This window comes from Temnothorax americanus, unplaced genomic scaffold (genome assembly GCF_048541705.1).
Source record: "Temnothorax americanus isolate GAGA-0224 unplaced genomic scaffold, ASM4854170v1 Scaffold10, whole genome shotgun sequence".
NCBI classification, from domain to species: Eukaryota; Metazoa; Arthropoda; class Insecta; order Hymenoptera; family Formicidae; genus Temnothorax; species Temnothorax americanus.
This window is the reverse complement of record NW_027509231.1, coordinates 2,966,088-2,982,021: the sequence shown is the minus strand read 5'-3', so window position 1 is coordinate 2,982,021 and position 15,934 is coordinate 2,966,088. Positions and strand designations below refer to the sequence as shown.

The window sequence follows — 15,934 nt, the reverse complement described above, 5'->3', positions numbered from 1 at the left end:
CTCGGCTGTCGCTCGGTCCCTCTGGCGGTGTCTCTCCCAAGCGGGGAGGTCCGTCGGGTGGTGTTGGTGCTGGATACGTTCCGGGATATCCTACGTATCATCGGCATCGCGCCGCGTTTAGGGTTAACTGCGATTCTGCCGTGCATCGCGCCGCCGAGGTATGCCGCCGTGTATATACGTTCGCCGAGCGACGGGGGCGGGGGGACGGGACACGGCGAGCGGCGCCGGCGGCGAGAACCGTCCCCGGCTACGAAGAGAGCGCACGAGGTCGCGACGACCCCCCCCCGGGCGCGCCCGCGCGCCGTCTCGCCTTCCCGTCTCCTACCGTCTCTCCCGTGAGAACCTTCTGACCTGTAGAAAAAAAATTCGCGCCGCCGAGAGATTCGTGTCCTTAACGTGGATCCACGAGGTTGTTTCCCAATTCAGCTACGAGCATTCGGTCGCGGTCACGAAACGCCGTCGTTCAAAACGGATGCGCGGAGAGGCATGTGTCTCGAGCACGTCGCACGACGTGACACTTGTTCGCATCTCGCTCAGACTCGGGCGTGATTCAGGCAGGCTTGCGAACGTAGCTCTTGGCCTTAGCTTGTGTAACGTGTTTACATTTTCCAAGTCGAATCGCCTTGGAAGCCTTTCAACATCCCGTATATCAAAATAATATTGTTAATACCTATTTTCGTTTACAGGAAGGACAGGAGTAGGCGGAGGAGGAGGAAGATCTTACGATGCGTCGTTTCTGAAAAGCACAGAGACGATTAATGATGATGAGACAGAATGCGATTATTATAATACAATTTTGTCTACTTCGGGACTAAGGTACGGTTTGTTCGGTAAGACCTTTCAATGGAATGCGACGACACGTACCTTGAAGCACCGAAAATCTGCCTTCAGATCTGCCTTTTCCTCCATTATGCTGGCTCTGAAAGTGTTTGCTTCAATTGGAAATCGCTCAACCCCGGTAGAAATCATTTCCATCGATCGCGGACGAATCCCACGTATACTTTTTGCAAAGGCATGAATACAAAATGGTGATAGATTAGCGATGTGCCTTCATCTTCGATATTTCAATTTTACTATGACGGTAAGTGTAATGTTACAAAGAATGACTATATTTAATTTTTAGAAACAGTAACGATCTAACGTCCGTGATAAAATTGATGTTTCTTTTTACAGGAAACGTCTTGACACATTTTGAAGAAAAGAGTGTATGTGATAAATTATAAATTTCTTGACGGTGCAGCCATACATACCGAAAGATGGATAGCTCCGAATACGAAATGGTCAGAAACATGACTCTTCTCTTCTTCTTCGAACGACTGATGGACAAGGGCGGTCCGCGTACGTTGCACGATCTAAGTTGCCAGTTCGGGGCTAAAGGATTCACGAAGGAGATGCGTCAAATAGCGGGAGGATCGCAAAGTGGCCTTAAGAAATTTCTGGCGCAGTATCCGGCACTCTTCCTGATCGACGGCGAGTACGTGTCCGTCAACACGTTTCAGCCGGTCGTGGAAGAGGAGAGCGGGAATAAATCTGGTAAACGCGACTACGCCCGCGAGGCCGTAGAATACTTTACGAATAAGCTGTTACAATACGGGGTAGGCACCGAAGTGCCTATCAAGAGCCTCCTGGGTCATCGGTCGCAAGCCTCGCCGGAAGTCAGGCATATATCCGGTCAGCACTATAAGGAATTTCGTGATTTTCTCTTGAGGTATCCCGATGCGTTCGTGATCAGCGAGGACAACGTGATATTGAAGCAATACGAAGGCATGAAGCCGGAGCCGTTTCATGAACTCGAGCCAGATATTCCAATAGATCCGGACGTCACGGCGAAACTGTTGGACTTTTTCTGCGTGTGCATCGAGCAGAAGGGCCCGATTCTCATAGATCAGTTATTCAGTATGGTCGATGAGCGGTTCACCCACGAGAGTTGGACGAGTATATTCAAGACGCCGCAAGATCTGTCCACTTTTATAAAAATGTTCCCGGATGCCTTCCACGTGCAAACCAATCTGGTGACGTTGATAGCCCGACCGAAATCTTCCGTGATGGAACCCGCGGCCGCGAAAACGAAGACCGCGAGCGGCAATCAGCGCAATCAGAGTAACAACGCGGCTCACGCGAACAATGCGGTGCCGATCGTTCCACCGAGCAAGATCCAACTCTCCCCGCCTTCGGATCGATTCGACAACGTTTGTAACAACGCGACATCTCAATCCAATTCGCTGCAGAATGCGTGCACATCGCCCGCTGTTGAAAGCAATAATAATTCACCGCCCGTGAGTCTGCAGCAGCAGTCTCTGAAGCAGAGATTCAATACAATCGTTATGAGGACTCTGGCGGATAATACGGAACGGGATCGTAGTTTGCAAACCGCCCAGATGGGCGACGCGTGGAAATTGAAGGTGCTACAGCAGACCAGGGTGATAGCGACTTCGCGGGAAAGCCTTCAAGTTGTAGAGGATATAATAAATCCTCGAAGGCCTCCCCTTGACGGCAAGGTGGTCGTCTCTTTCGATTGCGAGGGCATAAATCTTGGCGTTAAAGGACAGCTGACTCTTGTACAAATTGGTACGATGAGCGGTCAAGCGTATGTGTTCGATTTGGTCACGTGCCCGAGTCTTGTTCAAGCTGGAGGTCTCCAGAAACTGCTGGAACATCCTCATGTTATTAAGGTAAAAATATGTATATAAAATATAATGTCATAATAATATATAACAAATAGAAATAGGTAAAAGGTATATAACTACTTTACAAACATAGGCAATTATTTCAAGCCTGTAAATTTGTGTTGATTTTTGCAGGTGATTCACGATTGTAGAAATGACAGTGTCAATCTGTATAATCAGTTTAAGATTACGTTAACGAATGTTTTTGATACGCAGGTACTTAATATTCTTTTGGTCTTTTAATATTGAAATAACATATTATTATTACATTTGTATAAAATGGTAATATCTTTTATAGGCTGCGCACGCAGTGCTTCAGTTTCAAGAAACAGGAAAACCTGTGTACAAAGTTAAAAACGTTAATCTGAACACTTTGTGCGATCATTATGGTGCTCCGTGTAATCCATTGAAAGAACAATTGAAAAATATTTATCGTAAAGATCAACGTTATTGGTCTCGGCGACCCATGACTCGCGACATGCTAATTTACGCGAGCAGCGATGTTTTAAGCCTTGTACCTCAAGTTTATAATGCTATGTCTAGGTATAGTTTTATTCGCTACTTGTGAATAATAGATTTTTCTCGTGATTAATGGGCTACGAACTAATAACGGTTTTCTGTATATTATTGACAGACTTATAAAGCCAGAAGTACAAGGTCTTTTTGCAGAGCTGTGCGAAGAACAGATTCAAATGCACATAAGACCGTTGGATGTAAAGGCACGTAAGAAGCAGCGAAAGGTCGAGACCGAAGTGGCGGATCTGAAAAGGAGAATGGAAGAAGCGACGAATAAAAATATCGTATTGAGTAATCGCGAAATTCGGCTTCTTCGCTACTTGGATCTTACCGAAGACGAAAAGGAAAAGCTCAAAGGAAGTTACAAAGTTGCTAGAAAATTGGAAAAGCTAGAGAATATGGGCCAGGATAAGGCCGATAGCAGCGATGATGACGACGAGGATAAAACGGATGATCATGAGTATCAGAGCTTGGAAAGCTACACATCGGAAAATTCTCATTCTGGTAAAATATCAAAATGACAATTTCGTTTGCTATTTAATATACACAAGTTAGAATGCAAAATTATTGAAAATTTAAAATTACATATATATATATATATATATATATATATATATATATACATATTTTTTCAAGTATTGAATAAAATTATTAAAATATAAAAATATAGGTTTATCTCATTAATATGAATATAATTTTACGATCTAAAAATCAATTTTTTCAGGTGGCATCTTGTCGCCACGGAACGCCGACACTCCAAGTTTAACTGAATCAATGCAAATGATGGACGAAATACTCTCAGACGGTCGGATGGACAAACTGGAGAAAATTGAGAAACTGGAAGCCATACTATCAGCTGTTACTAGCTCCACGACTGACCAGCTTTCCACCAACAATGCGGATGTGTCGCCTATCAAATGCGTCTGCACGTGTCAAGACGATAAGACCGATAATCCGCGGACGGATCGCCAGGCCGCTGGAATTAGTGTGGCTTGTCAAACGCTTAGCACAGGTGATATAGTATTTACTAGAGTTTTTGTCAGCGAGGAGGAAAAAGAGAGAGTAAGATTATTGAATTCGCCAAAAAAGTAGGTATTACAGCTGCTGTGAAAGTAGTAGAAAAGTTGCCATTTATAGGTTTTTTTATAAAACGGAACGATTGCATAAAAGAATTTAAGTAGTTGAAATTTATCTATTTTATGTAATATATATAAAACAAGATTCACATAGAGAGAGCAGAACTGGCGAAACTCGCAGAATGTTTTCTGACGTGTCTGCTCCCTTAAAAAAGTGTCTTAAATGGATAGGCCTTGTTATACATGCCTTTCCAGATCTGACGGTATAATGATCAGATTTTTGGAAAAAGGTTATTAATTTTTAATATGAGGATATCGTATGTTTATTATGCTGCTTGAAGATTATCTTTCTTTTACGAAGCGTTTAAGAAAGACCGAATCATTTCAGTGACAAAAATAGTAGTAACAAGATATAAGCGCGAACAAGGTTTTAATAGCCGCAGATTTTGTGATTTTTAACATACTTTAACTTGCGGCTTTTTATATTTTTCTCGGGATTAGACTGCTAAAAATTGTTTTAAAAATATTGTCTCAAAATATGCATACATGTACAAATATCAACAGAAGAATTATACTGTTTATATAGGAGTAACGATTGCTGACGCTTTTAATAGCGTTGCGAAATTAACAAAATACATATCTCACGCTTGCGAAATATTTTTTATGTGAAGTACTGCATTAAAATCGCTAATTTTTAAGTCTTGTATGGCCTAGTTTGCGTCATTTAACTAAAAGGACGCATTGTCGGCAGTAATAGAGCATAACAGCGACTATATATCTTAACAAATAAATGTTTTTTCCCCCACACAGGATTTAAGCCTATGCACGCGAAATGAACTTATGCAGACCTCTTCCTTACATCGATTACAGATATAACTTATTTTCGTATATAGCTATACAAAAAAGTGCCAACTTAATATAGAATATATACAATAAACGGATTAATACATTTTATATTTGTATTTAATTACGTGCTTGGTGAATAATTATGCTCGCACTTCCAGTAAACGATTAATAATCTCATAGTATTAAATAAGATAAACGCATTATTCGTGTCGCATAGATCTGCATTTATACTCATCTAATAACATATCATTAATAAGTAAACTGCCAGCGATTGAAATGACGATTTCAAGATGAAGATTCCAAATAAATCATTGTTATCGTAAATTATCAGTGTTTTTAGTGCAATACTTTACACATGGACATATGATAGATAATATGTATATGTTTAATATCGCGATCGCGTAATCCTTTTTTAATATTAAAAGCGTATTATGAAGATTATAGCCGAAAGACGAATTATATAAGCGAATCATTAACACATTCTCATTTATTATCAATCGAAAGGCTCAATTAGCATCAAATTGTTCGACTATCTCTATACTGTATAAAGTACACAAGTAGAAGTTACTCTGTAGTATACCTACGTTTCTTTGATCTAATCAAAACGCCGATTACTAGCAATATTTTTTATAAAATTCTTAAGAATGTGAGACAAGTACATCCTGGGTGTCCTCTAGTATTTTATTGTAGATGTTTGATTATTATATTTCGTTATATAATTGGAAAGAAAACTAATAAGAAGATAATACTTTTGTGGGAGTATCTTGTTAAAGAATGCGTAACTGCGTTTTTACTAAAAAGTGTAATTTAGTTCATCGCAGAAATACATTTGGTACACGAGATTCCGGCAGCTATTTGAGTATGTTACTTTATATCAGGTTAATTTTGCACGGGTGCGTTTGCTCCTCGATATACAGAAACTTTATTTGAGAGAAGATACTCGCGGCTCTATATATATATAAACTATATTTACGAAAATTCGACGAGAATATAAATGTCTAAGAATATAAAACAATCATACATCCTTAGGCTTGGGTTTAATTTTGTTCATGTTATGGTCTCTTTTAGATGCCTTCTTTTTAATTCTCTAATATATATTGTAAAACAAATTTTTATAAATATATAATATTACTTATATATTTATATAAATTTTACATGTATGCAAATTTCTCTGTATACGTATTATATATTAATAAGCATTCATATTTTTATCCCTTGCACTCATATATTGACTTTGGGATAATCCCCTATGGGATTAAGTTTTAACTGAATTAATTCTTGTTAACATAAATTATTAGTGACTTGTTAATTGTGAATTCAATAAACATGGAAGAAAAAGATTATAGATACTTTCGCTTTTGAAATCAGTTACAAAATTCAATTCAGTTTATATATGAGATGAGTGCTGAGGACTGATAAAAGAATTGTACAGCGTAACATTTGCTTGATGATAATATAGTTTGCAGATTAATTAATTGGCTCGCTATTCGGTTCACCCCGACTTTCAGAAAAGAAAACGTCTTAATGCCATTCTTTATTTATTAACATACATTTTCTTTTCTAATTATCTGGGTGATTCGATTTTTACCAGCAATATTTCAAGGTTGGGCTAAAAAGATATCTGAATTATTTTGTGACGCATTTATATCAAGTCATAATAGTAATTATACTATAAAAAAAACATGGAACATCACAAAAATATTTATACGAAAGAATGCTGATTCATATAATTAATAATGACTAATTCGTTGCACACAGATGCGAAGTAAAGTCTAAAACGACTATACGTAATAAAGAATATTACAAAAAAGATTAATACGTGTATTTATTTGTTTTTATACCATTTTTTTCTAACTATTTAGCTAGATAGTTACTTTTATACTTTGCTACATCTATATCTGATCATACGTGAAGTTTTCGAAAAGAGACAAGAAACAACACATTTTTTTATTTATTTTTTATCGTTGAAAATCGATGCACAGAGAACGCTGTATATTATTTTAGAAACCATAGTCTGCAACCGAAAGTAATAAGTTTTTCATAATAATATTGCTTTATTTTAAATTTTACAACTTTCTACATATATATATACAAATAAAAATATACGAATAAAAACATAATCTGGGTCAATTTTTATAGCCTCTATCTATACAAAACGTAATACAATTATCTAACCATCAGTTCTATTTTCAACAGCTGCTTAAACATAAATTTTCTCCTAAAATCATAATACTGAAGTATATCAAGATGATTATACTTGCGTACATATAAACACTGCCATACGTCGTAAAAGTTATTTAAGATACAGTATAATATTCTTCTCTATAGTAAGATTTTTATATGGTTTAATATACGTTTCCTTAGAGTTGCCTTTTGAAAAAATCTCATCCGCATAGTCTGTATACTTTACTTGTGAGCATAATTTATACCCCAACATATCTGTATCTTCATGCGACAACAAATTTATAACGCCTGGAGGTATTCCACATGATGAGAACATATCACAATATGGTGACAGATCACAGAAATTTGCACCAAACATGACAATGACAGAGTTGCCAGCAATTAAAGTTTGCATTAATCGAAAAAACAAAACGCTTTCATTTTCCTCCCTAAGAATGATAACACCTAATGGCACACGAGCTATCGTTCTTTCTACCTCTGCATTTCGAGAAAGATATCCCTCTATACGAAATAAATATGGGAATTTTAACCATCTTGTGACTATAGCTGCCAATACAAGTTTGCTAAAAAGAAAAAAAGAACAAAAGATAATTGTTGAAAAGTTATCAAGCAAACATAATAAGTAGAATATTACAAAAACATATAAGAAGTTTTCAATAACTCAAAAAATACCCATTAAGTTTTAACATGGACGCAAGTTTTGATAATATTTGTATTCTAGTCTTAACGGACTTGATACTCCAAGTTTTGAATCCTTTCTCAGCTGACTCATAGCATCTTATAATATCGTCGCTATAATACCAATACATTAATAATTGATTAAAAGTTCAATGTGTCTTTGTTTAATTTTTCAAATACAAGAATTATTATTGCAGTTAATAAGATCAAGAAAACGTATACTTTCATACTTTGTTGCATTTGCCCACAGGTAGTCATTATGCTTCCAATACATGCCCTTTACAGGTTTCTGCCAGGTACCGTCGTAAAACAGGTCACAAATTAATTTAAAGTTTATTTCCGCGATATGTGAGAGGTGTACTACATTTACACTGTGTTCTGTGTCAGTTGAATCCGATTTTGACATTTGTATGCGAATGTCAATTATGGTTTCTTGATTTTTTGTATACTCACATATTTCTTTATAAGGGAAAAGCACGGCAGTACCAGAGAAATTCATGTATGAATTTACCAATATTATGTGACTCTGAATGATTAAGAAATAGAAAAAGTATCTTAATGAAGCCTAAGATAATTCTTCCCGATATATCATGTTGTATAATTTGAATAATGTACATTTAAAGACAGCGCTAAATTCTTTGCAGCTACAATATCTTCGGACCATATAGATACTACACTTATAGTAGGCTCATGATACACACGAAGTTGAATATCTTTCAATGACTGAAATGTATCAATAATGAGTAACATCTCTTCACAAGCTGTAATGTCTGAATAATGTCTCTTCATAAGCCATACAAATTTTTCTTTCACTTGTTCCTGCACCCATATCGTATATAAAGGAAATTTGTCTGTTATTATTAAATAATTAACAACCGCATACAAGTCTGAATCCTCTAGAATTATCATTTCGCTCTCTGTAATAATGTGTTCTGCATAAGTACTTGTACGAAAATTCTTAATTATAAAGAAAAGATATGTTTTTATGAACAGCACACATTACAATATAAACAAATATTTTTGTTACCTGAATCAATTAAACTTAGCGCAGCTAATATTTCTGAATAAATGTTTTCAGGCCATAAGGAATCTGTGCTATATAGAAGACAGAAAATATATAAGTAATATTATAAAAAGTATTTAAAACATTAATTTTTAATGTGAGAACTTCTGAATTAATAAATATGAAAATAAGTATATTAATAAGTAAAATTTTTGTTATGTATATAGATATGTATATATATATATATATATATATATAGTTACAAGATAGGATATAGCAAAAATGCTTTTATTGCAAGTTCGTCACATATATGGAAGAGTGTAAGTATTAATGGAAAGATCGTCACTTGAGTAATCTCGAAACTATCATCTAGATTTAGAAAACAAAATAAAAATATAACATAAGATTTTTATAAATAACAACTTAATGCGTCTATTGCTGTTACTTATAACAAAATGAAGACGCAAATAATATATTATTGATATACACAACTACACTTGCAAGAATAATATTACTGTACCTTTGAAATACTTAATGTATGCTGCATAATGATTTAAATACCCTACAATAGTATCAATTTTATCTACGTGTGCACAAACAGATTTAAAAAACGATATATTATCTTGTATTATATTCGCCAGTACCTCCAGTCTATATATAGATGCAAAAGAGAGGATATTAAAAATAACAAAAATAGAAAAAGCAACGTCCACGTCTCTTATTATTCCGTCTTAAAATTATCGTTATTCACCTGTCTGAAATATTGATGGAATTATGGAACCTTACTGTCTTAGATAGATCATGTATTTTTTCCAGTGCTTCCTAAAAATACACACAAGAAACAGCGTTACACACAAAAAAAAACAGACTAAAAACTCTTTCTTATATTAGTATTAACTATTAAATTTCATAACTTATCCGCAGCAGTACATTGATATCTTCTGCGCATATCAATATACTTACGTCTTTGTCGATATTGTAATCTAGATCAGTATAATATTTATTTAAAACTTCTAGTTGCTTCATGATTGCTAATCCGACTCAATGATATTGTAAGAAGAAATCGAAATTGCAGTTAGTCGTTATCCTTCACGAGACAGGAAAGGACAGAAAGGATCGGTATATCGCTGGCAAATATCATATTAAGATCGAAGAAGTGGGGATGTCGTGAACAAATCGCACATTGTTTACATTCATATGTACGTTCGCAACAATAAAAACGTTGGCATTCTCTAGACGAAGTTTCTTAAGGAGTAATTCTTGTACAACGTCCTCACGCCGCTGCGCCTCGTTCCACAGATCTTAGTCATTCGTTAAAAAATAAACCTCTATTTCCATCGTCAGATTTGAAAATTATTGTCGAAAAATTATTGTCTACGTGCCCGTATGACGCGATTCGAAATACGGAAGTGGGGAATCGACTGTACGAGCGTGCAGGAGGGGTGTTATTGGTCGAACAAACGGGAAGAACTATCCTGATTGACTGTGCCTCATGTTACTACCTTTTTTTCGAACGATTTAAAAGATATACTCGCGCACAGTGTGTAAATTATATTTAGGACGAAAATTCGATAAGAATATAAATCTCTGGTAAGATTATAAAACAATCATACATTTTTTTAGGCTCAGATTTAATTTTACTCATGTTATGGTCTCTTTTAAATGCTTTTTTAAAAATCCTTCATATATATTGTAATAGAAATTTTTATAAATATATAATATTAATTATATATTTATACATTTACACGTATACAAATTTTTCTGTATATTTATAAAATCATTCACATGTTCATCGCTTTCACTCATCTATTGACTTTAAGATAATCCACTTAAGAGAATATTGTGAGTTCTAAGAGTTCTAATTAGACTAATTCTTGTCAACATAAATTATTAATGACTTGTTAATTATAAATTCGATAAACGCGAAGGAAAAAGATTGTTTCGCTTTTGGAAATCAATTACAAAAACTTAATCTAGTTTATAAATGAGATGATTTGTTGAGGATTGATAAAACAATTGTACAGCTTAATATTTACTTGATGATAATATAGTTTGCAGATTAATTAATTGGCTCGCTATTCAATTCACCCTGACTTTCAGAAAAGAAAATGTCTTAATGTTCTTTATTTATTAATATATGTTTTTTTCTAATTGTCTGAGTGATTCAATTTTTACCAGCGATATTTTAAGATAATAATAGACTAAAAAGATATCATCTGAATTATATTATAACGCATTTATATTAAGTTTAGTAATTACACTAAAAAAAGCAAAGAATATCACAAAAAATATTTATACGAAAGAATGCTAATTCGTATAAAAGTCTGCAACAAATATACGAGAATATACGAATAATAAAGAATATTAGAAAGCAGATTAACATGTGCATTTATTTGTTTATACATTATTCACTTCTAACTATTTCAATAAATAGATGCTTTTATATTTTACTACATCTATATGTGATCATAAGTATGTACATAAAGTTTTTGAAAAGAGAAAAAAAAACAAAATATTTTTTTTTTATTGCTGAAAATCGATACCTACTGAAAACGCCGCGTATATTATTTTAAAAACATAATAGTCTACAACTGAAAGTATTAAGTATTTTCATAATAATAATGCTATTAAATTTTACAATTTTCTACATATATAAAAATGAAACTATACGAATAAAAACAAAACCTGCGTGAATATTTATAGCCTCTATCTACAAAACATAACACAATTATCTAACCATCAGTTCTATTTTTAACAGTTGCTTAAACGACATAAATTTTCTTCTAAAATCACAATACTGAAGTATATCAAGATGATTATATATTTGTGTACATACATTTAAAACAAACCCTGCCTACATCATCAAAATTATTTAAGACGAACTATAATGTATTTGGTTGTAGTAAGGTTGAGATATGGTCCAACATATGCATCTTTAGAAGTGCCTTTTAGAAAATACCTATCTGCATAGTCTGTGTACTCTGCTGAGCATAATTTATATTCAAGCATATTTGCGTCCTCATGTGACAACAAATTTATAACGCCTGGAGGTATTCCACATGTTGAGAACATATCACAATATGGTGTCAGATTACAGAAATTTGCATCAAACATCACAATGACAGAATTGCCAGCAATTAAAGTTTGCATTAATCGAAATAATAACACGCTTTCTTTTTCCTCCCTAAGAATGATAATACCTAATGGCTTACGAACGTCCGTCATCTCTGCCTTTCCATTTTGATAAATATATCCGTTTATGGGACATAAATATAGGAATTTTAACCATCTTGTCACTATAGCTGCCAATGCAAGTTTACTAAAAAAGAAAAACGAAAAGATAATGATTGAATGGTTATCGAGAAAACATAAGTAAGATATACAAAAACATATAAAAAGTTTTAAATAACTCAAAAGATATACCCATTAAGTTTTAACATGGGCTCTAGTTTTGATAATATTTGTATTCTAGTCTTAACGGACTTAATACTCCAAGTTTTGAATCCCTTCTCAGCTGACTCATAGCATCTTATAATATCATCGCTATAATAACAACACGTTAATTGGTTAAATCAATGTACCTTTGTTCAATTTCTCAAATACAAGAATGATTGCAGTTAATAAGATCAAGAAAACGTATATGCTTTCGTACTTTGTTGCATTTGCCCAAAAGTTGTCATTATGCTTCCAATACATGCCCTTTACAGGTTCTTGCCACGTACCATCGTAAAACAGATTAAAAATTGAAGTAAAGTTTATGTCCGCGATATGTGAAAGATGTACTACATTTACACTTTGTTCTGTCTCAGATGAAACTGATTCCTTCTCGCGAATCTCATTCAAGGTTCGTTGACTCTTTACATATTCAACTATTTTTTTGTAAGGGAGAAATGTGTGACAACCATCAGAGAAATCCATATGTGTATTTATGAATACTGCGTGACACTAAATGATTAAGAAACAGATAAATCATTTTAATAAAGCTTAAGAGAATTCTTCCCGATACATGGCGTTATCTAATTTAAATAATGTACATTTAAAGACAGCGCTAAATTCTTCGCAGCTACAATATCTTCGGACCATATAGATACTATATTTATATCAGTCATCGCACATTCATGGAGTTGAATATCTTCGAATAATTGAAATGTATCAATAATGAGTAACATTTCTTCACAAGCCGTAATGTCTGAATAATGTCTCTTCATAAGCCATACAAATTTTTCTTTCACTTGTTCCTGCACCCATATCTTATGTAAAAAACATTTATCTGTTATTATTAAACAGTTAATAACCGCATACATGTCTGAATCCTCTAAAACTATCATTTCTCTCTCTGTAAAAGTATGCTCTGCATGAGTACTTGTATCAAAGTTCTTAATTATAAAGTAAAAATATACGTTTTTATGAACAGCACACGTTACAATATAAACCAATAGTTTTGTTACCTATCCCAACTGAACTTTGCCAATATTTTATCTTTTTACAGGCTTTATCAAAGTCTATTGGGGAATCTGTGCTAGAATACAAAAAATATGTAACTAATATTATAAAAAGTATTTAAAACATTAATTTTTAACGTAAGAACTTCTGAATTAATAAATATGAAAAAATAAGTATATTAATATTTAATAAGTAAAATTTATATATATATATATAGTTACAAGATAGGATATAACAAAAATGATTGTATTGCAGATTCGTCACATATATTGAAGAGTGTAACCAATAATGGAAAGATAATCCTAAGAGTATCCTTCAACCTATCACCTAGGATACAAAATGAAAATGTATAACACAAGATTTTCATATATAACAACTTAATGCGTTCGTTGCTACCCGTTATTGTTACTTATAAAAAAATAAAAATGCCAATAATAATATTGATATACACAATTACACTTATAAAAATATAATATTACTGTATACCGTTCACATATCTCATTTCTTGTCCATAAAATTTTATATACCCTACAATAGTATCAATCACATCTACGTGTCTACAAACAGATTTGAAAGGCGATATGTTCTCTTGTATTAAATTTGCCAGTACGTCCAGCCTATAGATGCGAAAGAGGGGATATTAAAAATAACAAAAATAGAGGGCAACTTCCACGACTCTTATTATTCTATTTTAAAATTATCATTATTTACCTGGCTGAAATAGAGATGTCGGTATTAAATCTTTTCTCGGATAACTCATGTATTTCTTTCAGTGCTGTCTAAAAATGCACCCAAGAAGCAGCGTTGTACATAAAAAAAAGAGAAAAAAACCAGATTAAGGCTCTTCCTAATATTAGTCTAACACAATAAGTTTTGCAACTACTTCTCCACGTAATGCATTATATTATACTTTGTGTGCATCTCAATATACTCACTTCTTTGTCGTTCTTATCGTAATCTAGATTAGTATAATATTCAATTAATACTTCTAGTTGCTCCCCCATGATTGTTAATCCAAATCAATATTTGTAACAAGATATAGAAGTTGTTATTAGTCGTTATCGTTGCGGAAAATTCACGAGACAGGAAAGGACAAAAAGAGGACCGGTACTTGGCTGGCAAATATTATATTAAGACCTAAGAGGTGGGGATACTGTGAACAGATCGCACATTGTTTACATTCACATATGTATGTTCGTATATAGCAATCACGCGACATTGGCACTCTCCAGACGAAGTTCCTCGAGGAATAATTCTGGTCGCACACGGTTCCTCTCACCGCCGCGTCTCGTTCCTCAGATCTTCGTCACTCGCGATGAAATAAGACATTTGTTAAGAAATAAACCTTTATTTCCATCGTCAGATTTGAAAATTACCTCCGGAGAGCTACGTGCCCGTAATTGGCCCCGTATTCGAAATACGAAAGTGAAGGCATCGACTGCGCGCGTGTGCGCGGGCGCGTTGCAGGCCGGCGAGTTATTGGTCGAGCAAACGTGAAAGACAAATCGAATTATCTACACCATGTTGCTCTACCATCTCTTCGAACGGTGCAGATACAAATTAATTGTTGCGAACAAAAGGGATCATCGAAGCTGGATGAGTCCACTTGGCGCTATAAATGTTTCAAAGCATAAATTTCTTTGTCTTAATTAATTAATCGTACGCTTCAAAGCATTTGTAGCGTTAACATATACTACGTTTACGCGAGCGTTACTTATCTGTAGTAACTTACGATAATTCCTTCGCGTAAACGGGAATTTGTAGTAACTTGCGATAATTTACTCCGCGTAAACGTGGGATATGTCGTAAGTTACTACAGAAGTAACGCTCGCGTAAACGTAGTAATAAGTGATCAGCTCGGAGTGTCGAACTATATGGACGAGAAATTGGGGCAACGATTAATGGCGCAAATATTTCAATGGATATAAAGAATAACAGAGAGACAACTTTCCTCGTAATCGTTGAAATTACGGAGAAATTCTTCGATGAAATAGGAACGTTTTCGTATAACTTCCGTCCGCGACTGACCGTACAACTTTGGCCATATGACTTGGCGCGCACGGCGCACACGATGGTCATCTACACTTCTGCAGTGCGGGACACGTTCCTCGTGGCTGCGCTTAAACTGAGATAGATGTATAACGATATCGGGTAGACAGAAAGAGAAGATGTTTAACAGGTGCTCAGTTACAAGGAACAAACCTAAGGCTGTAGCTATATATATAGATTTCTCGGGTATGTTCTTCACAACTGTCCCTAATTTGCATTTGACACAATTAAAATTGCTAATTTGCATTAAAAATATGGGATAGGCGTATAATTAAACGTCGAAAAAAAGGGGAAAAGACGAAAAGAAGTTCAATTACGAACAACAGACTATAGTTCAATTGTTTCTTAATTTTCTCCGTTAATTAGTTTAGTCTGCGACACGTGCAATTCTAAAATAGTGTCGTAAATACTGTCGATCAAAAAAAAAAAAAAAAAAAATTCCATTGATGATCTATTTTACATTGCATTTGTTT

The 15,934-nt window shown here is 34.4% G+C and overlaps 3 protein-coding genes across 5 annotated transcripts; 1 reads left to right on the top strand and 2 right to left on the bottom strand.

Annotated features, from left to right (window-relative positions):
- Positions 1-14: 14 nt before the first annotated feature.
- On the top strand, positions 15-6,920 carry Egl (Egl_like_exo domain-containing protein). Of its 3 annotated transcripts, none has more exons than XM_077409519.1 (8): positions 15-158; positions 687-816; positions 892-1,081; positions 1,174-2,672; positions 2,802-2,882; positions 2,965-3,209; positions 3,301-3,686; positions 3,907-6,920. In XM_077409519.1, the coding sequence occupies exons 4-8, from the start codon at positions 1,257-1,259 to the stop codon at positions 4,272-4,274; spliced, it is 2,496 nt and encodes an 831-aa protein (XP_077265645.1). In that variant the 5' UTR covers positions 15-158; positions 687-816; positions 892-1,081; positions 1,174-1,256; the 3' UTR covers positions 4,275-6,920. The 3 variants fall into 3 exon arrangements, with proteins under 3 accessions (XP_077265645.1, XP_077265655.1, XP_077265651.1); XM_077409529.1 differs by having other exon boundaries at positions 872-1,081; XM_077409525.1 differs by lacking the exon at positions 15-158 and adding an exon at positions 450-590.
- Positions 6,921-6,928: 8 nt separating this feature from the next.
- Positions 6,929-10,347, bottom strand: LOC143899353 (uncharacterized). Its single transcript, XM_077409591.1, has 9 exons — positions 9,933-10,347; positions 9,721-9,791; positions 9,490-9,620; positions 9,233-9,338; positions 8,994-9,061; positions 8,582-8,883; positions 8,197-8,492; positions 7,961-8,080; positions 6,929-7,851 (listed from the first exon to the last, which is right to left on the bottom strand). Exons 1-9 carry the CDS (start codon positions 9,993-9,995, stop codon positions 7,398-7,400), a joined length of 1,611 nt encoding a protein of 536 aa, XP_077265717.1. The 5' UTR covers positions 9,996-10,347; the 3' UTR covers positions 6,929-7,397.
- Positions 10,348-10,486: 139 nt separating this feature from the next.
- LOC143899346 (uncharacterized) lies at positions 10,487-15,790 on the bottom strand. The gene is made up of 9 exons (XM_077409583.1): positions 14,348-15,790; positions 14,124-14,191; positions 13,899-14,029; positions 13,634-13,739; positions 13,418-13,488; positions 13,004-13,305; positions 12,622-12,914; positions 12,393-12,512; positions 10,487-12,288 (listed from the first exon to the last, which is right to left on the bottom strand). Exons 1-9 carry the CDS (start codon positions 14,414-14,416, stop codon positions 11,838-11,840), a joined length of 1,611 nt encoding a protein of 536 aa, XP_077265709.1. The 5' UTR covers positions 14,417-15,790; the 3' UTR covers positions 10,487-11,837.
- Positions 15,791-15,934: the final 144 nt, after the last annotated feature.

Coding starts and splice junctions, on each gene's coding strand:
- Egl (XM_077409519.1), top strand. CDS start 1,257: ATGGATAGCTCCGAATACGAAATGGTCAGAAACATGACTCTTCTCTTC. Junction 3,210..3,300: donor GTTTATAATGCTATGTCTAG/GTATAGTTTTAT, acceptor TATTATTGACAG/ACTTATAAAGCCAGAAGTAC. Junction 3,687..3,906: donor ATCGGAAAATTCTCATTCTG/GTAAAATATCAA, acceptor CAATTTTTTCAG/GTGGCATCTTGTCGCCACGG.
- LOC143899346 (XM_077409583.1), bottom strand. CDS start 14,416: ATGGGGGAGCAACTAGAAGTATTAATTGAATATTATACTAATCTAGAT. Junction 12,915..13,003: donor ATTTAGCGCTGTCTTTAAAT/GTACATTATTTA, acceptor TTAATCATTTAG/TGTCACGCAGTATTCATAAA. Junction 12,289..12,392: donor CCCATGTTAAAACTTAATGG/GTATATCTTTTG, acceptor TTTCTTTTTTAG/TAAACTTGCATTGGCAGCTA.
- LOC143899353 (XM_077409591.1), bottom strand. CDS start 9,995: ATGAAGCAACTAGAAGTTTTAAATAAATATTATACTGATCTAGATTAC. Junction 9,621..9,720: donor TCCATCAATATTTCAGACAG/GTGAATAACGAT, acceptor ATCTATATATAG/ACTGGAGGTACTGGCGAATA. Junction 7,852..7,960: donor TCCATGTTAAAACTTAATGG/GTATTTTTTGAG, acceptor TTTTCTTTTTAG/CAAACTTGTATTGGCAGCTA.